We start from the raw sequence: 21,823 nt of genomic DNA, 5'->3' as shown, positions 1-21,823 counted from the left end.
CTGCATGTTCAGTGGGAGGCGTCTCAAATATTCCAAAAACATTGGAAGAAGCATTGGATAAATTGTTTTCAAGTCTGCTTCAACCTGCCAGGGGAGGGGTTTTTAGTGTTCTTTTACAGTTCTAAGGTTGCTTGCACATTCTGTCATTCAAGAAGGGGAATCCTGTAAGAACCCACAGCTGAGAGGCAGAGCGTACACTTTGCGGGTAAAAGATCCTGGGTTCAATTCCCCGGCATTGCTAGTTAAAAGGACTTCAGTATCAAGCCTTGTGGAAAACCTTTTCTTTTTTTGCTAGAGAGCAGCTGCCAGCCACTATGCTAAGCTCAATGGCTCGGTAGTCTGACTCTCTAAGCCTGGGTCCTGTGCAGAATTGGCCTTTTCAGCAGTGATGCCAGGGACAGAACTTGGGTCTTTCTGCATGCATGCAATCCCTAAAATAAGGTGCCCTCCTGTAATGTTCCTCCAGGCAAGCTGCACTGTTGTAAACCATGCTACCAAACTTATTTTTAACGATTGGACCCTTCCCTCCCCTGCAGAAGTCCAGGAAACCAAGGCTGCCAGTCCTATAAGCAGGCAAGTCAGCGTGGAGACAGATAGAGTGTCCAAGGACTTTATCGAGTTCCTGAAGCCCTACCACAAAGCCGGGCAGGAGATCTACAAGCAGTGCAAACTGTTTCTGGAAGCCATGCATCACAAGCGGGTAGGTCCCTCTGCCAGCCGGAACAAGGGGCATCAAGGCTGCTGCTGCTGCTGCTGCTGCTGTTCCCGGATTTTTTTTTTTGAGGGAGGAGCTTTTTCCGCAGAGCTAGTGGGAGCAGAATTGGAACAGAAGAATATCTCGGGGGAGAGAATTGCAATTTGTTCGGTGCTGCCTGACTTGAGAGAGAGAAAATGAACATGCCATTTAAAGAATGTGAAAGGTATTATTTAAAGCCCTACATGGCCTCAGATCAGGGTTCTTCAAGGATCACTTACTCTCGTGTGAACCTGCCTGGCAAAGCAGATACCCTGCTGAGGCCCTGCTCTATGTTCCTCATGTCGTGGCATCTGGAATGTGGAATTCCCCTTCCTCAAGCGCCTGCTGGGCACCTGGCCTGTTGAGTTTTAGGCACCAGGCCTTCACCAAGGCCTGTTTCATTATGACTGGTTTATTTATTGTTTTTTTTGGCTTGCCCTCCTTATGGCTTTCCTTTCAAGCCAATGTTGTTGCTTTTCTGCATTGATGTTTTGCATCGATCTCTGATCAATTCTGTATTTCTTAAAATTGTATTCCCCCCCCCCTCCTTTTTTTTGTTTACCATCTGGGAGCTGGGCCACAAATCACTGAAATGCCTAGAAATCTCTTTCCAGTTGTCAGGTAGAATACAACATTCAGTAGAATACAAGTATATTTATGGGGGAGAGGAAAAAACATTATTTTAGCGTTGAATCGAACAATCATTACAAGTATGCCCAGATGGTGCTGCAAGCTGCTGATTTGTAGGATGCTTTTTAAGGTCTTTCCTCCTTTTCTTCTTTTGCCAGTTGGCAAAACGAGGAAGAAAATGAAAATAAAAATTTGGAAATAGAAACTACCAACAGTCATAAAACCAAAAAAGGGAGCGTTGTGCAAGTTGCTTTGAGCTTATAAGTTGGTCAGAGACCTCAAAGATAACAGAAAGAAACTTCTCTTTTGTACAGGATTCCCCGCCCCTGGCCAGGCCTTTGTCCCTCTACATGCCCTAATGTGTCTTAAGGAAATCCATTGAGTGAAGCCTGTACTGGTTTGGGAGAGCATCTTGCTGTTTTTGGGGGGGTTTGTGCTTTGTGGCATCATCTCCTCTGAAGGGTTCGAGACGAGGAGCTCTCTAGCCATGCTGCCCTGTATGCTCAGTTCAGGGACCATAATAAGACTGTAGACAAAACCCAGCAGAGAAGCAGAAGGGTCCTGCAAGAACTGGACGAGAGCGAGGCAGCCATCCCCTCTTCTCCCCCCTCTGACCTTCCCTTGAAAGGCCATGTCACCGTGGCAGTGTCCCAGGTTTGATCCTTGACCCTGTCTCCAGTGAAAATATCTTGGGGTGGGGTGGCAAGTGTTGGCAAAGGCTTTTCTCTGCCCGTCTCAGTAGACAACACAGAGCTAGGTGGACCCTTGGTTCTGCCTCTGCTTCAGGTGGATGCATCAGTTTCCCCCTTCAGGAAAGAAAAGATTTATTATGCATCTGTGAAACGGCCTGAAATTTGAGTGAGACGCCTGGAGTTCTGTGTTGCCAACTGTGACTCGCAGTGTTTTATCTGAATCTCAGACTGAGGTTCTGCTCCAACTTATCTTGGGGATTGAACCTGCTAAGCAGTTGCAGCCGAGCTGAGGAACTGCTTTGAAAGAGCCACCTGAGAGGTGTTGTGGTTGGCACTGAGACGCAGGGACGGGAAAGCAAATTGATAAGCGATTGTGGATTTGTGCTGAATGGAGGTAGTAAGACAGGGGGAGGTGGCGGCAAAGAAGATGTGGTGGGGGTGGAGCTGAAGAAGGTGAGAACTTTGAAAGTGCAGGTTAGGTGTTCATCTCGCGAAAAGGTCGCCAACAGATAAGGCATGCTTTCTCCGGTCAGGGGGATGTTGCTCCTGTTGGGTAGGAATGCAGCTGTAACTTTTCCAGCGCTGACGATTCTCATGTGCGTAGCTGATTTTCTCTTGCAGGAGCTGAGCATTGAAGAGCAGTCCGAATACACCCAGGACTTCTATCAGAACGTGGCAGATAAGCTGCATGCCCGTTGGAAAGGTATTGCCCGTTTCCATAGGAGGGCCCCAAGGGGAGAGGGAAGGAGAGGCGGGCTCCTGATCTTTGCATATGTTCAGATGTGGCCTTTCTGTGTCAGATTTATTCTACACATTTGCCTGGGAAACTTCCCAGTCCTGCTGCAGATAGACGAGCATGTTCGATCTGAGAAAGCTCTGTTTCTGCCCCTGAAGAGGAAAGGCTTTGCTCCTTTGTGCACAAGAGAAACTCTGATTTGAAAACAAGCCCAATCTTTTCCTGGAAGTCAAGCCCCGGTTTTGTCACGGTTTGCAGGATTAACGTATGAAGGAGCTTTGGCCCTGCCTAAAAAACCAAAAGCAGAGGGTGTTTTTCGGAATGCAATTAGCAGCTTGTGCAGACTCTGCTGACGGTTGCTTAGATCCCAGGAAAAGCCGTCCGTGCTGCGAATGGAACGTTCCTGTATGTTCCCTCCTTTCAGTGCCCCCAGAAAAAGTGGAAATGGCAATGGACCAGATCGAGAAGTACATCATGACCCGCCTGTATAAACATGTTTTCTGCCCGGAAACTACCGAGGATGAGAAAAAGGACCTTGCTGTCCAAAGGAGAATCAGGTATTGGTTTGGGGAGGTCTCTGTTTGGAGAATGATGAGTATTCCGCCCCCCCCCCCCGAAGGGATTCCTTGCACCTGGCTGGTCTGAGAGCATCTGATGTATGTCTCGCTGAAGCTAAGTGGACCTGGATCTGGTTAATGCCCAGATGGGAGACTTCCTGGGAACATTCTATAAAGCTGCCTCCAGTGGACAAACAGTGGGGCTTTTGACTGTAGTACAGAATTGCTGTATCTGAATAAGTGACTCATGGTTGTCATGTAAGCAGCAAAACTAGGCCACCTACAGACACAAGCATTGTTCAAGTACGCTGAATAATGATTTTGTAAATTAACTAAAAAAAAAAAAAGAAATAGACTGAGCATGGATTCCAGGAGGCACGGATTTTTGAGAGGGGCTGAAAGAGTTCAAAAGTGAGGACTTTGGCCTTCTCAGACCTCTGAGTGCTGCCCAAGAGTGGTAGTTCCCAACCTCCTTAAGCGTGGTGATTGCAAGTCCAAATTTACTTGTTATGGTTAACCCACTTTAGAAAAATAAAGCATGCACAAATCAAGAAAACTGCCAAAACCTGAGATCTATTTTCACAGGCTTTGCGGTCCACAGGTTGGGAAATGCTGCCCTAGAGTTTGCTGCCCTGAGCAGACATGGGGAGTTGGGCTCTTCCTGCTTTTCTTTTTACCGTGGATAGCAAAGTATCTCGCTGCCTCTCTCTCCCTTCCTCTGCAGGGCTTTGCACTGGGTGACTCCGCAAATGCTTTGTGTTCCTGTTAACGAGGAAATCCCAGAAGTCTCTGATGTGGTGGTGAAAGCAATCACAGGTACACGGAGGGCTTACCAGAATAGTTAAGAGCCAATGGGGTGCAATAGTTAGAGTAGGATCTAGGAGATCCTGATGCAGATTCCCACTCTGTCATGGAAGCTTGCTGGATAGCCTTGGGCCAGTCACACACACTCAGCCTAACCTACCTCACAGTCCATTGAAATCCTGGTTCTGGGTTTAGGAAGCCATGCCATCCACCTTGGATGTTCTCACCTGGAGAGCATGAATGGGGTGAGGAGTCTGACCTGTGAGCCCAAAGGATTCTCTTATTCAAGATGACCTTTTCTTTGGCTCTCTAGGTGAGCACGTTACTTTTTCAGCCCCACATTCCCTATCTGCAGTTGGAGGGAGAGGTTGGTTATATGAGGGGACGTGCTTTGAACAGGTGAAATAAATCTTTGTGTAAATGCAAATCTTTAACGTTATGATGACAATCAGCATTCCTCATGTTGGGAAAATGAACTGTAATTATTCCAGGGTAAGGAGAAGTGTTCTGCCCAAGCTCAGAGGGCACTGCCTTCCAGCACTACAGAGCTGGTGGCATGATACCCTTTGAATTTTTTTAAGCTGTGGAAAGAGAGACTGTATTTGATGTCTAGCAAAAGCTCTGGAGTTGAGAATGTTGGAAGAGCTCTGCTGGATTAGAGCAAAAGTTAATCTAATTTCCTGCAGTAGCTGACCAGGTATTTCAAGGAGACCAACAGGCTGCAAAGGCAAGAACCCTCCCTGGCTGCTTACACTCACCCCTTCAGTTGATACTCCAAGGCATCCCCCCTTAGAGCTGAAGGGGAGGCAGGTTATTGGTTTGAACTTAGGAAGTCAGCCCAACAAGGTAAATCCTTGTATCCATCTGGAGCCTTGGTTTGCTGGCCAGTATGTAACTCTCCTGACCCTTCTGGGCTTCCTTCTCCCTTGCAGACATCATTGAGATGGATTCAAAGCGGGTGCCACGGGACAAGCTGGCCTGCATCACCAGTTGCAGCAAGCACATCTTCACTGCCATCCGGACCACCAAGGACGAGCCGGCCTCCGCCGATGACTTCCTGCCCACTCTCATCTATATTGTTCTGAAGGGCAACCCGCCCCGCCTGCAGTCCAACATCCAGTATATCACTCGGTTTTGCAATCCCAGCAGGCTAATGACGGGGGAGGACGGCTATTACTTCACTAACCTGGTAAGTCCAGCACTTCGCTATGGGGGCAGGATAAGTGAGCCTTTCAGTCTTGAGACACCTGCAGGATGAGAGAAGCTCATCCTGTTCCCACTTGTCTTTTCAGATGCCTGGGATTTTTTTTAGGAAACCCAGATTTCTAGTGATGGGAAGATCAGTAATGGAAAGCAGGCTGCTGTTAAGGCAAACTGGCATTGCTGATCCTCCTCTGTAGCATGCAGCTTCTGGAGTAGGTATATGGGACGTGTTCTAAGGTGTGCATACTCAGAGCAAGGGTTAGGCCTGATTTTACCTGGCTAATGCCACTCAGACCGGGTTACCTGCTCATGTCCTGCTTGGGATGTCCCAGAAACATCTAGTTGGCTACTGCTAGAAACCTCATGGTGGACTAGTTGAACCCTTGGTCAGATCCAGCGGGCGCTGTCTTTGTAGTCTTAGGTAACACGCCATAGAATGGCTCCCAGGCTCCTCTGCAATAGGCATGGATTCCTTGATTGGCTAATCTATGCGAAATGGGTTTCTTCAGGGCCAGATGAATGAAATGATTCCATTGTTTAAGCAATCCTCCCCCTTGGTGCTCTTGGGGTTTTTTTTGCTGTCCTGACTCACCAGAGTTAATTAATAGGAGCCAGTATACATTAGGACATGTGACTGGTTAGGAGGCAGCTTTGGAAATTTAATGGGCTGTACTTAAAAAAGATTTCAAATTAAGTGCTGCTATCTGACGCTTAAATGCCTGGGTGGCCATGTTACTCTCGGTGCGTGTTTAGATTAAATTTTTGGGTTTGTTTAGAAAATATTTATGCTGCTAAGGCAATTTACAAAATAAAACATAAAACATTACAAGTTGTTAAAACTGAGCCAGAGCACAATGCAGAGGACTGGGCAGTTTAAAACAGTTTTTGAGCGAAAAGTGTGTATAAGCATGATATTAAAAAGATCAATCCCTAGGGAGAATCCGACAGGAACATCTTGACCTGGCACTTAAGAAAGTAGCATAGGTGCCAGGTGAGGCTCAAGGGGCAGCTAGATCAAGATGGTAGCCGTGTTTGTCTGTAGCAGTGGAAAAGAGCAAGAGTCCAGTAGCACCTATAAGACTAACAAAATTTGTGGAAGGGCATGAGCTTTCGTGAGCCACAGCTCACTTTACTGCTCAAGGGGAAGGCCATTCCATCGGTGAGCTGCTGCTACCAGAAAAGCATTGCATTAGTTTCTAAGGCTCTGGACTATATTTTTCTGTAATGCTGGTGCATGATGTGTTTGACACTACATGGCTGCTTGTTCTAACACACAGTGACACGTTATTAAAGCTAATGGCGGGGGTTGTGTGGATGCAGGTTTTCTGAGAAGGGTATAGTGGGAGACTGTTGTGCTTGTTGGCAACCATCCAAAAGGTTGGATGCCAGGAGTGTTGGAAACTTGAGCCAAAGGCCATCAGTGAGTCAAAATGTTGCTTGATCCACTAGAGAGTTGGCTTCTCATTGGCTAACTATTTTCCTTATTCGCAGTTGTGGCTGACAGCCTAGAGTCGCCCGTGTTGTGATCATGCTAAACTGGGTTATTGCTCCTGAATGCTGCATTTGGTAGCCCTGGAGGTCTCTTCATTCTCTTGTCATAGTAAATCAATGGATGCTTGTATATCTGCTGAAGGAAGGTCTCTTGGCTATCAATTGTTGAGCGAGATTGGGATCTACAGTATTAACAGGTTAATGGGGAATATTTAATAAGCCCTAGGAGTGGTGTTTGTTTTTGTAAAATAATTTTTTTTCATCTTATTAGGTTTCTCTTATTTCATAATGTTACATTAATAAATTGCAAACCTCTTTTGTTTTGTCATCCGTGCTGGCTTGATTTGTGGAGCTGTGTGCTAATATACGTTCAACTTAAAAGAAACAACAAAGCAAGTTTCTAGTTCTTATGGTTTAGTGAGAAAATCTGAAAGGACGTAAATGGTTTCCTGCTAGACATTTGGAAGCCAGCAAGGGGGGGGTTTCTGTTGACAGTGGTATTTCAAGAATACCAGTGCTGAAACAGCCTCATGCTCTTTGCTTGGTGCATTGTGGGTATGTGGTTAACTTTTATACGAGTCCATGAACCTACAAGTAATGCTTTTGTTCTTTTAGTGCTGTGCTGTGGCCTTCATAGAGAAGCTGGATGCACAGTCCCTAAACTTGAGTCAGGAAGACTTTGACCGTTACATGTCCGGACAAGCATCTCCGAAGAAACAAGAAGCTGAGAACTGGTCAGCTGACATGTGCGTGGGGGTCCGGCAGATGTACAGGAACCTTGACCTTCTCTCCCAGCTCAACGAGCAGCAGGAAAGGATCATGAATGAGGCCAAGAAACTGGAGAGGGACCTGATTGACTGGACCGATGGGGTTGCGAAGGAAGTCCAAGAGATTGTCGAAAAGTATCCCTTGGAAATAAAGCCCCCCAACCCAGCCTTGGCAGCCATTGACTCTGAAAATGTAGAAAATGACAAACTGCCCCCACCTTTGCAGCCTCAGGTGTATGCTGGATGATAGCCACTCCTGGAGCTGCGGCAGGCACACTCCTTCACTCTGCTTTTCTGCTTCTTGGCGGGTGGCTTGAGAGATCTATCAGACAAGTTTAAAACTGGCACATTTTTAGAGGTACTATGACCGGCAGGGGTTGCCTGACAGTGTTTGTTATATCCAGAAATAGGCTTCTTTTCAGGGTTGTGTGTTTGGTGAAGGTGAACTGACTTTAACTATTCTTTTTTTTTTTTACATGACTCCAATGTAATTTTAATGAAACATGGTGGGGAGGGTTTACAATTTTTCCTTCCAAATATGTTTTTTTAATCAACTGAAGTGTGTTTGGCCCTTCCTGTCCCCTCCCCAAATAAAGGAGAAGATCAGCACTTTGCAAAGGAATGCCGAGCTGGAACTTAAAAAAATTAAAAGGGTACTTTTTTTTTTTTTAAGGAAATCTATTGTAAAATATTTAAAATTGTACATAGGACTGAAACATTCAGTGTCTTTCTTAACTGCATGGGATCTTGTAAGGAATGATGCTTTAAAAAATTTCCTCACCATCAACAGAGCAAGCGCACTGCTTGATGGCTTTGTTGGGGGAGGGCGGATAACAGAAAAGAAGCCCGTGTTATGGGGAAGAGGCACGGATTTTGGGACTCAGCTATAACTTGGGTAAGCACTCGCCTCCTACTATTTATAATTTCTCATCTAATCTCATCTTGACAGCCACCAAAATAACGCCCCCTGCTGTGTGCCAGTGTGCAACATCAGTTGCTCCTCATGACTCTCTTTGGAGATGAAAGAATCACCTCGGATGCTGGCTGCTCCCCCCTCCCAGCCACTAGCATTAGAGCTGATCCATGCTGCTCTTAGAAGCCAGAGGACATGAGCTGACGGTGATGCGTGGTGAAATAATGGTTTTACCCCCATGCTTCAGTGCTAGTGCATTTGAAATTTGCATTCTCTGTTAAAAAAGAAAGACCATTTTATCGTGCCACTGCAAAGGATCCTGAGAATTGGTCTGCAGCTGTTACAGTGTATTGGGGGAAATGGAGGCCTCGGGCAAGGGGGAGCTAGAGTTCCCAGATCCTTCACACCCTTGCTCGGGACTTCATTTCGGTCTGTTTTCAGCAAGGTGTGAGAACTGTCCTTCACAGTGAAGGGCTGGTTGACCCTTACGCTGAATAGCACACCCACCTCGACCTGCTCCACATATTTGACATAACATCCAATCCACTCCTGTATGGCCACGTGCCCTCCTTAAGTGTTATGCCAAATGGGGCAGTACGGAGCAGGTCCTGTGGTTCTACCTTAAATTTTTATGTTTTGGTGTATGTTTAGATAGTCTTTGAGTTTGGAGTCTCTGGGATGAATAAAGTCCATCTTTGTGTGTGTTTTTAACCGCCCTCCCTAAAGCCCTTCATGCCACCATCTCTCAGTCACTGCAGGTGATTGCTCTCCACTCCCCGCCTCCATTCTTCCAGTGTTCTTAACAACTGTTGAATCCCCTCCTCTAGCAAGATAAGCCCTGGCAGATGAAAGTTCTGCTTGCTAAATTGAAACGGCGTCTGACTCCCTTGGATGCCAAGCTCACAAGCAAGGGCTTGAGTGGGTGAAGGCAAGACTGGCTACAAGCTTTGCGCGTCACAGCCAGAATCCCCAGGCCCAGTCACTCCATGAGGCAAAGAGAGACTCTTCTCTCGACAGTGTTAATAGCTTTGCGCTGCAGCAGGGGACACACTTCTTAAAACTGTATTTTAAACTTCTTGTTTCATTTGTACCTGCAATGGTCTTGCAGCTATAACCTAAACGTAACTTTGGATAACGTTTTCTTTAATACGTTTTTTTTTTTTTGCACTGTGTTTCTGCATTTTGCAATAAGTTTCGACCAAGACCGATTTGTCCGATTTTTTTTTTTTAAATGCCTCTTTTAGAGATGTGGTTTCCTGGTGTCTCAAAGGTAAGTATTTGACTCCCCTCCATTAAATTGTGAGCAAGTTGATCCTCTGACTCTCTTTTTGGCCTTTGATCACAGAAGGCCCTCAATTAGATTAGAGCTTCTTTTTTAAGGGGCTTCTTTTTCCTCTGTGTTACACTAGGTGCTAATTCTGGTATCCAGGTATACATTTTTCACTCCAGAAAAAAGATGAATTCTAGCTGCTGTCACTAAAATTGCCATTAAATAAACCATGTACAATGCAACTCATGCTTTCTAGTTGATATGACTTGGTGTCTTGTCCTTTTGTTCTCTCTCTTATAAAACATGAAGTGTTGGGAAGTGCAGGACTGTATTCTTTTTACTAGCAATGGAAAATTTATGCAGACAGCTGTATGAGTAGGTGGAGTTTTATAAAGTGGGAGGGGCTACCATTGGTGGTAATAATAACCATGCTCTTCTATTCAGATTATTGCCCCACTCAGAACAGTGAACAGCCAGTGTTGTTTGTTTATTTATTTACTTAGATTTATAGTCCGCCCTCCCCAACCAAGTGGGCTGTTATCCCCACAATACAGCAGGGCTTTCTTCTGGGAAAAGAGGTGGTGGAACTCAGTGGGTTGCCCTCGGAGAAAATGGTCAGATGGCTGCTTGGCGGCGCGGAGGGCAATCTAAACTCCCCTCTGTCTGGAGATCGGGGCGGGGCCACCAGCCATGTGACCATTTTCACGAGGTTCCGGAACTCCATTCCACAGCGTTCCAGCTGAAAAAAAGCCCTGCAGCTGGGGAGCTGGGGCTGAGAGGAGTGGCTTACCCAAAGCCATCTGCAGAGCTCATGGCAGTGGAGGGATTCAAACCGGCAGAGTGCCAATTTGCAGCTGTTGAACCACTGTGCTACAATATCCATGAAAATCCAGCCCCTACACAGCAGATGTGGGTCTACAATACTCCCTTCCCATGAATTTCTCCTTTGGTAGAGCTGAGGCCTTATGGTACATGAACTTGTGCTTTTCACTTCTGTGGGTGTGGTGTAGTGGTTGGTATCGGACTGAGATCTTGGGGGATTCAGGATTGAACCCCACTCAGCCGTGGAAGCTTGGTCAGTTTACCTTGGTCTAGTCAGTTGTGAAATTAAAATTAAAATTCAATATATATGGTCCCTGGCTAGACGTGGGACTCTCAGGATCTGTGGCTCAGTGTAGAGCATCTGCTTGGCCTATAGAAGTTCCCCAGTTTTATCTTGGCATCTACAGTTTTAAAAAAAAGATTAGGTCGTGTGAAAGACCTCCAACTGAGACCCTGGAGAGCTGTTGCCAGTCTGAGCAGAGAATACTAGTTGATGGGCCAATGCTCTGATTCCATACAAGGCAGCTTCCTGTGTTCGGGCAGGGCTGGATCCTGACATAATAGAGGGTGGTGGCCCCAGCAGTCACTGTGCTAATGAATATAGCTAACCAAGCTCCCTGCAAGGAAACTGGGTAATATGCATCATCGCCTTGCAAAGGGAAAAGGAATTGGGTGCCGCGCATGGTGCAGAGATGTTGTAGAACCCTGTAGTTAAATGGTGATCTGTTGCGAGACTGGAGGAGTCCTTGTCCGTGAATCTTCAAGGCCATGCCAAAGTGTTCTACAGTTGAGTGCATTGCTGCCCTCTTAGATTCTTCGCAAGTTTGCTTGAGGGGTAGAGCTTTGGCAGTCACCTGACCCTACTTGGAGAGAGCGAGAGCGGGAGGGGGGGAGAGAGAGAGAGGTCTTATATATAAGGTCTCAGTTTAGTTTTAGGCTTTGATGGAGCAACGGCTGGGCCTTTCATGGAGATCTCCTACGGGCTAGACTGATCAGTGTGTCTTTGCTGTCAACTCTCAGCCAAGACCCATTTCTCTCTCCCACAGCCAGCCACGGCCAACTTCTCATTCCTTGAGGTTGCTTTTAGATAGGTCTGTGAGCCCCCGTAACTTCCAAACAACTGTTGGCTGGGGCACACTGGTATGTCATGACAGAGAACTATTTGTCAAAATAAATAAGTTCCTTGATTAAAAGCTTGCAAACTCACAGTATCCCTCTTACAAAACCAGTTGCCTGCAGTGTCTCTGTGTGCTTCACTGCTTTGGCCTAAGCCTCCTTGCAGTCATTTCCTTCTGGGGTTGAGTAATTCTGCATTGGGAGTAACAGAATGATCGAATTGCTCCTGAAGCAAAAATATTGTAGGCTTACCTATGCATTCAGAGAGGCAATAGGCAGCCTCTTTGGAGAGCAGGTGTTATGAGTGTGGTCTGTGTCTACTGTATGTGCAGTTAATCAATCTACTCGGAGAGAGATGGCAAGAACTCAGCAAAAAACACCCTCAGAAGAGGTTGTCTGTTACATCTCTTGTTTCAGCAGCTGCTCTAGGCTTGTCTCCTTCCAGAGAACAGCTGTACCCAGCAATTTGTGTAGGAAACCAGGGAAGAGGAGCCGCACTAATACTCCTAATGTAAAACCTTTTGGGTGGCCTCCAGTTTTACATCTGCAAAGAATGTGCCCCAATTAGCAAAAGTTTCAGCCATGCTTTCTCAGCATCTTGTGGACTCCCAGCACAGCCGGACCTGAGCCACCTTATCCAATATGATCTCAGTGAAATGTCTGCCTACCCTTTTGACGGTTCTGTCTTGGATCAAATCAGGCCTTGCCTTGAATGCCTGTAGCAAAAGATCAGGATGCTGATTTCCCTCGACATCTGCCCAAAAATTCTGCCGAAGGCTGTCAAGAAATCTATAAGGACCTTTCTGCAGCGTGGTATATAGGAGTTTCTTCTTATCTTCCTCTTTGTGAATTAAATATTGATGGGCATTAAATATTCATGGTCCATTTGGGTTTTTATCTTGGAGGCCTTTGATCTGGTGTTTGCCAAGGGTTGTCCAAGGTTCCTATGCCCTCTGGGTTAACTGTCCATTTTTAAAAATGGGGATCTGTTCCTTTATTAGTGGTTTTTACCATACACAAAAAATATCCGCCCAATGCGTCAGGGTTTACCAGGCACTTCTTCAACATGCGCAGCAGTCAGTCTGTACTCCGTTGGTGTCTGTTTCAGCATTCCAAAGGCTATCAAGATTTCCAAGAAAGCAGGGGGGGGGGGTTGATTGCTGCACTTCTCTTTATACGAGATTAGAGTCCTTCTATCTAGCCTGGCCAGCAGATTTTCTGAAAGTCCATTCTGGAGTTGGGGCATGTGTGGTGCATGCCAGCTTTTGTTTCCTTCACATCTCTCCCCCCACCCCATTCCACAGTATCGCCACATGTGTGCACACTGATAAAATGCTCCAATAAAGCCAGCGATGTGCTCGTAGCAGACTTGTTTTGTGATGTGTTCGCTTACATATTTTCTTTGGTGGAAATAAATGATCGAGGGCCACCAAACTGGCCTCCTGCCAAGGAGAGGGAAGTGTTGTCCCCCTAGACTGCTTTCATCTGGTAGCTGGCCACTCTGCCCCATGGATTTGTTCAGTGTCTGATGGATGTGCAAAATGGACGCAACCGTTTTATATAGAGATTTTATTGATTAACTGAAGTTATAATTTGTTACTGTATTTATTATGTTTTGTGATCTGCTCTGAGCCTGTTTGCTTGGGGAGCGGGATAGAAATGGAATAAAATAAAATTGTCAGTTTTTTTGCAGTGTGTTATCAACGCTCATGTATTAGAGGGGAGGGAAAAAAGGACATGAACTAACTAAGGAAAAGAAAGTTGGGGAAAATCACACCCAAGCAGTGACCTGTTCAAAATTCATAATTTTTTTAAAGGAACTGTGAAGATCCAAAGCATCTCACAAAAATACCAACATAAACAGAATTTAAAAAAGACAAACCCAGTATGAGGAAAACAAAGGCTAGTCCTGGGTTGGCACACACAATGCCATCCCAGCACACTCAGTGTCACATGTTGTGAGCCATGGGCTAAGAGCCTTTTGGTTCCTAACTTGCAGCTTTCCCCTCTGGCTATGCTTTATATATCTGCAGCAGGAAAGGAAATAGAAGCTCAACCTTGGTCTCATGGAGCTGGTAGACATGTGCCAAGCACTGCCCCTCCCAATTATATTAATTGGGCTATTTTGCAGCAGCAAGGTGGAAGCCTGAATTGGGAATTGATCGAGGAAAAGCATATAATATATCTTCAAGTGTTGAATGGAACTCTGGTTTTAATCGGGGAGGTGGGTGGGGGTGGAAGCCAACAATTGTCTGCAGCTAGCAAAACTTTGGGAAGCATAAGCTTCTGCTGGAAATGATGCTTCCTAACCAATTACTCTGGAGAATGAACAATGACTCAAAGGAGTCTGAGCATGCACGGAGTGCTTCGCTAATAAGCACAGGTTGCTTACATATGCCTGACGTTAACTGGGAGGGACTTAAAGTCAAGATGAAATCATCCCCTCATGCATTCCTGTGCCCCTGCTTCGTAACACGAGTACGGTCCACGCCAGAGGCACTGGATGGATGCCTGTCCTGGATGGGGACTAGATTCAGAACAGACAAAGCAAAGCACTACTTTACCGAATGCACTATTAGCTCAACAGAATTTCCTGCTGCAAGATGCGGTGACGGCCAACAATTTAACTTGCTTTAAAAGGGGATTGGGGAAATGCACAGGGGAAAGCTTGCTGTGATAGCCAAATGCAACCTCTGTGTCCAGTGGAAGCGAATGCCAAGCTTTAAGGAGGGGCTGCTTCTTCCATATCCTGTACTTTGGGCTTCCCAGAGGCATCCAGCTGGCTAATCAGGGGAGCAGAATCATGGACTAGATGGATACTTATTCAGATCCGGCAGGGCACCGTGTTAGATGTGACTATCGATTTATGCTACTCCCAAATGGAGCCTCCATGTTCAGGAGCAGTTTATCTTTGGATGCTAGATTTCGGGAACATACCAGGAGGAGGGTTGGTGGTGCCGTTTGTTGGTTATCTAGGGCTTTCTGGAGGGCCGCTGCTAGGAAAAGGATCTTGGACTTCGTGGGCATTTGGGTCTGTATCAACAGAACTAGATCTTCTGAGACAGCCCAGGAGCCGCACATCAATTCCTGATGCCTTCTGCTGCCTCTCTTGAAGTTTGCTTGGCTGGTTGCCCCCCTCCTGTTAATACCAATATTTATAATCATCTTAAAAATTAAGAGTTAAGGATGCAAAACAGTATTTAATTAAAATAATCCTGCGCTAATAATAATGACTCATCTCCCGGTTGCTGGAACAGTCACCGCTCAATCTGTTGCTCTTGGCACAGCTGGGGAGATAATTCGGTGGCGGGTGTGTGCGGTCGGACGTGACTTTGAGGCTATGCGCTTGTGTGCATACTTCTCTAAATGTACAAGTATGTGCGTGTTCTGTCGATGGAATGAATCTAGGTTTAATTGGAGAAGATGGGAGGGGGGATGCTTGCAGCAAGTTTAAAGGCCCCTTCCTGGGTTTTGGAGTGTGGTATTTACTTACTTATGTCATTTATAGTCCATCTTTCTCACCGAGACTCAAGGCAGATTACACAGTATGAGATTAGTACAATCAGTATCAAGTACATTTCAATACAGTATCAAGGACATTTCCACAAACAACGCCATAGGGTAAACAGACGCAAGTTTAAAAAACATAGAATCCAATATAGAGTAGAAAAAAATACTGAAACTGAACATAATCAATTCTAGGATTGACACTAGACAACAAGGAGCACAGGAGATACATAGGAGTACATATTTAAAGTCAGGGCTTTTTTTCAGCTGGAATGCAGTGGAACGGAGTTCCAGAACCTCTTGAAAATGGTCACATGGCTGGTGGCCCTGCCCCCTGATCTCTAGACAGAGGGGGGTTTAGATTGCCCTTCGCGCCCCCGAGCAGCCAAGCGGTGCGGAGGGCAATCTAAACTCCCCTCTGTCTGGAGATCAGGAGGCGGGGCCACCAACCATGTGACCATTTTCTCCGAGGGCAACCCTCTGAGTTCCACCACCTCTTTTCCTAGAAAAAAAGCCCTGTTTAAAGTAACAGATAATATGTAAGGCAACACAGTGGTGAAGTCTACGGTCCCTAAGTCATTAGTGAAGCATCTGAGACCCCATCCCTACAATACAGCCTTCCTATCTGAGTAAAAAGTTTGAATAGTTTGGTTTTGCATCGTTTGCGGAAAGCCAGGAGAGGTCGAGAATACCTTGCCCTTTATGACCTTCCCAGGGCCCTTGGATGATTGGTATCGACTTGCTGTGTGTACCTCCTTTGGTTGGTGCAAGGTATGGTAGTGAAGGGTAAGGCTCAAGCTGTAAACAAGTCCCCAGATTTCCAAGATGGAAGCTCCAAAGCAAGGGAGAGAAAGATACTCCAAACCCTCGAACACATGAGCTTAAATATATTTGAGTTCAACGTATGCGTGGCCAGGGGTCATTTTGTAGAAAAAGAGCTGGAGGAACTCATTAGCATAACCTATCAGCATATGCCACGCCCCTTGCCATCATCAGAAGTGTGTCATTGGCATAACTGATTTGCATATGCCACACCCCCTGACATCACCTATCCTGGCCATTCAGGGCTGAAATTGGGCACAAAATGGCAAAAAGGGGCTGAAAATGGCTGAAAAGGGGCCCAAAATGGTCAGGATTGGGCCACTGCTGAGCGGGAGAGTGATCCACCACCCATCAGAGGCCCAATCTGGGACGTTTTGGCCCCAATCCAGGCTGAAACGGGCCCAAAATGGCTGAGAGTCAGGTGGGTGGGGCCACCTGACATGTGACCTCTTGGGTAACTGCCGGAACTGTGTTCCGGCGCGTTCCCCCTCGAAATGAGCCCTGCGCGTGGCTTTCCTGAAGCAGCAGCAGCATCTGCTCTCTCTTTCAGTTTCAGAATGAACCAAAACTTAATTTGGACTTGCTGCTTTTAAAATACATCAGATCTGGATGGTGTTGACTGTCACAAAGGGAGCCCTGCAAAGGATGCACAGATGTTCCAAACACATGGAAGTCCTCGAGGAGGATTCCTTCCCCCTTTGCACAAGTTTATGTTGGGAAGCTCTGAGATGCAGTCGGGTTCCAGCAGCGAGGCAGCGTTGGAAACTGCTGTCAATACACCAAGCAGTTCAGATGTGTTGAAATCTCCTCCTCCTTTCCTATTTATACTTTGAGTGGATGTGACAGATGTATGTGGTGCTTTGGGCGGAGAGGGAAATTGGCAACACATGACTGGGTTTGAGGGGTGGGAGGAGGAAGAGATGAACACAAACATCTCCTGTGCACGATAGATTCCATGCACATTGTGACACCGGGGTTGGTTTGAGCATGAATGTATGGCACTTAATTTTCTTGCTGCTCTTGATGACTGTCATAGAATGCAACTTGTAAGATGTGAAAGAGAGTCATTAGACTTTTATTTTTAAAGGACACATTTGTGGATGGGGAGGTTTAAGCACCTGTTAGCCATACTAGCAAAATGGAACCTCCATGTTCAGGCATAGTAAATCAGAAAACCAGGGCCTGGGGAGAGGTAGAAGTGGATGACTTTCCCCTTTCTGGGTCCCAAAGTTATGAATATTTTAAAGTAAAAATAAATCCATACTCTGTTTTGGAGGAGAACACGAGAAACAGTCTTATGTGACAATAGGACTAGCAGCTTATTTGGATCTTGAATTAAACTTGAAGCATTCAATGTTATTGTTGGACTTTTTGCAAGTGTCCTACGCTTAGTTATGAAAGAGTTAAATTGTTGTTCTCTTTGTTTAGTCAGATAGCTAGTTAGCATAGGACCCACTTAGGCATGAGAGAAGTTCCCACCAGAGAAAGTGGGAGTCTTTAGTCTTAATGAGGGAATTAAAGATTGTCTATTGGATGAGCCAGTTTATTTGGGGGGGGGGGCAATTGGCTAGCAACATATACTAAGGTTTTATTGCTCTTTGTTCAGTCGTCTGCTACTACAGTCCACTTCTACTATTACTTCACTAGACCATGCAGTCTAAGCTTTTCTCTCTCTAGTACCTAGTTGAGACTATCAAGATGTAGTCAGAAACTGTTTGTTGTTTTTCCTACCAAATGTACCCTTTTTACCCTATTATGTGGTAAAGTATTATTTTTATAGAGCTAGAATCACAGACGTTTGTCTACTTGTTTCCATTGCGCTATTATCAAACTCTGCAACTCTGCAAACTTATATCTAATTGCTGTGCAATCGCCAACAGTTATAAATAGGGTATTAACATTATTATTATTAGCATTCGTTATTTGTACCCTGCCTTTCTCCCTAATAGGAGCCTCAATGGCTTACATCGTTCTCCTTGCCCCCATTTAATTCTCATAACAACAACCCTGTGAGGTTAGGCTCAGAGTGCGTGATGGCCAAAGTTGCCAGCCTCCAGGTAGTGGCTGGCGATTTCTCGGAATTACAACTGGTCTCCAGGCCACAGAGATTAGTTCACCTGGAGAAAATGGCTACTTTGGGGGGTGGACTCTATGGAATTATGCCATGCCAAGGTCCTTTCCTTCCCCAAACCCCACTGTCTCCAGGTTTCTCCAGGTTTCACCCCCCAGATCTCCAGGAATTTCCCAACTTGGAGCTGGCAACCCTACTCTAACCACTACACCATATTGGAGATAATGCATATTTTAGCTCATTAACTGTGGACACAATTTGCCACATTTAAACAATATGCACATCCTTTATGCACATCTACCGTAGATACAGGAATTGTCATTCTCTAATGCTGTGGATTGTCTTAAATGATCATCTTCATACTATAAGAAACATTTTGTCTTAAAGCCTTTCATTGATTTTTACCTTTCATTCATTTTTAAAGCCTTTCTCTTAATTTACTCAGGTGATAGGACTGTAGTGTAAGAAAAGGCTTATAGAGACATTTTGGTAGGAGGGGGATTGCAGAATATCCTACTGACTTAGTACTGTTGATGCAGATATGTGCCAACTGGGAATTCCTGCGTCATTCAATATGCCATGTCAATTTACTCATATTTGTTTCTGCTATTTTCCATTTCTGTATTGGACTTAGGCTTGTTTTTAAATTCCTGTGCAATCCACTTTCAGTCTCAGTGAGAGAGAGTAAGATTTGGGTCCAGTTAGGGTTCCCAGGTGCCCGCCAGTGGCGGGCAAACTCCTGGGGGTTTGCCACTTTGTCCGCCAACCCGTCGGTGGGAGGTGGCAAGCTCCCAAAAGTTGCCTGCCACCCGCAGGCACCCTAGAACGAGCACTGCGCGTGTGTTCCCAAGGGGCGCAATGTCACCCTGGAAATGATGTCGTTGCGCTGGCAGTGCCCTTGTGCTCTACAGCAGCCCGAATTGGGGCCAAATTGAGGCTGAATCAACCCAAATCAGGCTGCTGCAGAGCGCAGCAGCACTCGGCAGCAGTCTGATTCAGGCCGAATTGGCCTACTGCAGAACGCAGCAGTACTCCTGCGCTCTGCAGCCATTCAATCTGGGCTAAATTGGCCCAACTTGGGCCTGCATGTGGTCTGCATGATAATACCACTCCCTGGAAGTGATGTCATCACACAGGCCAGGGGCATGCAGGTGTACGCGCATGCACGGAGTCATGGAGGCATGTGCCGTGGCCTCCAAACTCCTGCCTGGGGCGTAAGGGAAACTGGCAACCCCTAGACCCAGTAGCACCTTAAAGATCAACTAGATTTCCAGAGTATGAGCCTTAGAGCTCTTTTTGTCTGACTCTCGAAAGCTCATACCCTGGAAATCTAGTTGGTCTTTAAGGTGCTAGTGGACCCCAATCTTGATCTTCTACTACTTCAAACTATCAGTGGAAAACGTGAGCAATAAATACATAAATCCAAAGCAGAGGATATTTCAGTGGCACTTCCCCCAGCCCCCAGTGCTCCTCTGAATTTCCATTGGAAAAACTGGGGGAAAAGTCTTCTTGGAGGGGAAAAAGGGAGGAACTCCCCCAAATTGTTTTGTCTTAGGTTCTCCCGTCTCTAATCGGGGATGAGTCTTTCTATGATCCTTCTTACTCATGTTTTCCAAGGAGCTGCACTGAGAATGGAACCTCTGCAGAGGGCGGTAAAGGCCACGAATTGCTGGGCCCTTGCTTTGTCAAGGGGGAAAGGAGCAGCCGTAGACTTGGAGCTTGCTGTATTCCCCAAGAGCGCATATTTCTCTTTAAACTGCTCTCCCCTCTGGAGGCCTGTTTCTCACCCTCCCCCCAAGTCCTAACTGCTTGTAATCCAATTAACGCAGCAGGCTCCAGCAGCCTTGTAGAGCTTTGCTCTGCAAAAGTCACCCGCTTGGGTAGATAAACGTCAACCAGCCCTTCAGTACTTCATTCCTACAACCGAGGGGCGTGGGGGCTCATGGAAACTCTTCTCTGTCATCTGCAGGAGGTAGCTGCGGCTGTTCAGCTGTGAAAGCATTCTGTACATGCACCCATGTCCTTTTTTAGCAACTGAGTGATTATTAATCCACTTATTAATCTTTTGAATGCCATCTCTGGGAATAAATCCTGGAACACCCCAGCTCAAAGACTTTTCCTCTCTCTCTCTCTCTCTCTGATGTGGCAGCCAGGGAAAGGCAGGGATGGGGAAGGAAGTGCTGGATGGTAAGAGGCATGGACAGTCTTTTGGCTGCCATATTGGGGGTTGCTTAGCAACCTTAATAAACGTTGCTAAAAGAGGAGTGAGGGAGGAAGGATGGAGTTGGCAGGGACAGGAACATGAGGAGAGAAATGGCAGGGCTCATTTTGAGGGGGATGCACAGGAGCGCAGTTCTGGCCGTTCTCCAAAGAAGTCACATATCAAGTGGCCCCGCCCACCTGATTTTTGGCCATTTGGGGCCCGTTTCGGCCTGGATTGGGGCTGACACAGCCCAATTTGGGCCCAAAGCGGCCAGGATTGGTCCCAAAACAGCCAGGATCAGCCCTCTGAGAGGTGGTGGATCACTCTCCCACTCAGCAGCGGCCCAATCATGACCCTTTTGGGCCCCTTTTCATCCCCTTTTTGCCATTTTGGGCCCAATTTTGGCCCTGAATAGCCAGGATTGGGTCCAAAACAGCCAGGATAGGTGATGTCAGGGGGTATGGTATATGCAAATGAGTTATGCTAATGATACACTTCCGGTGATGGCAAGGGGTGTGGCATATGCAAATGAGTTGTGCTAATAAGTTATGCTAATGAGTTCCTGCGCTCTTTTTCTATGAAATGACCCCTGAGAAAGAGTATAACAGGAGTGTGGAGAGTCCAATAAGGGAGATGAGATTTCCCTCTCTTGCCAGCTGCTCGCATGCCCCTTGCTTGTATATTTATAAATGCTAGCATCCCTATGTCAAACTTTTGTGTAAATGCTGAGGGAACAGCTCAAGCAGGCAATTTGTGTGTGGTGTGTTAGCATGAACTGGTCAGATGTCTTTCAGGAATGGCGCTAAGCGCCTTGGTTTTGAACTGTGTGGCACTGGACATAATCTGCATATTTCACAGTCTGTGGGGAGGATGTCCAAGCAAGCATTTTACCTGTGTCTACGTCTTACACACGATGCTAAAAATCATCCTTAAATTGTGGCTGGATCATGCAAAAAAAAAAATTAGTGTGGTGTACTGGTTCTTCATCTGTTAGTAGCCCTGTTCACAAGTTACAGTGAACACATGTGCAATCCACACATGTGCAATCTTTGTATGTGCATCGAGTAACTCTCATGTTACAGGCAACATATGTATAGCTGAATGTGTGATACAAACCCTACCTTTATCCAGGTATTGGTACTTGGATTCATTTGCAAAGGGAACACACCACGACTCTTTCTTACAAACAGATGTGGCAGAATGTATGTGCGTTCAGTATAACATGGGAATGAGGAGGCCAGCGTGTGAAGTTCTTAAATGTGGGGAAGGCTAAAATGTCTGTGATAGGAAGGACAGGGGGAGATTTCTGGGCCGTTTCCACATGGCTTACCTTATTCTGCAAAATAGCGACATCTCGCGAGAAGATGCTATTATCGCGTCTTATCGCACGATAACAGCGTCTTCTCACGAGATTTCGCATGAGATTTCGCTATTTTGCAGAATAAGGGCCGTTTCCACACGGCTCCCCGCTGCTTGTAACAAC

General features: G+C 46.2%; 1 protein-coding gene across 2 annotated transcripts in view; it reads left to right on the top strand.

Moving 5' to 3' along the window:
• Positions 1 to 10,041, top strand: part of RABGEF1 (RAB guanine nucleotide exchange factor 1) — a 30,650-nt gene extending 20,609 nt beyond the window's left edge. For both annotated transcript variants that reach the window (XM_055001383.1, XM_055001382.1), the window contains 6 exons: positions 537 to 700; positions 2,680 to 2,761; positions 3,219 to 3,351; positions 4,076 to 4,167; positions 5,088 to 5,344; positions 7,465 to 10,041. In XM_055001383.1, the coding sequence (XP_054857358.1) occupies positions 537 to 700; positions 2,680 to 2,761; positions 3,219 to 3,351; positions 4,076 to 4,167; positions 5,088 to 5,344; positions 7,465 to 7,863 (1,127 nt within the window). In that variant the 3' untranslated portion in view covers positions 7,864 to 10,041. The remainder of the gene's footprint in view (positions 1 to 536; positions 701 to 2,679; positions 2,762 to 3,218; positions 3,352 to 4,075; positions 4,168 to 5,087; positions 5,345 to 7,464) is intronic.
• Positions 10,042 to 21,823: the final 11,782 nt, after the last annotated feature.

Source organism: Eublepharis macularius, chromosome 17 (genome assembly GCF_028583425.1).
Source record: "Eublepharis macularius isolate TG4126 chromosome 17, MPM_Emac_v1.0, whole genome shotgun sequence".
Classification (NCBI taxonomy): domain Eukaryota; kingdom Metazoa; phylum Chordata; class Lepidosauria; order Squamata; family Eublepharidae; genus Eublepharis; species Eublepharis macularius.
The sequence above is the reverse complement of the archived record's forward strand: the minus strand, read 5'-3'. Positions and strand labels throughout refer to the sequence as shown.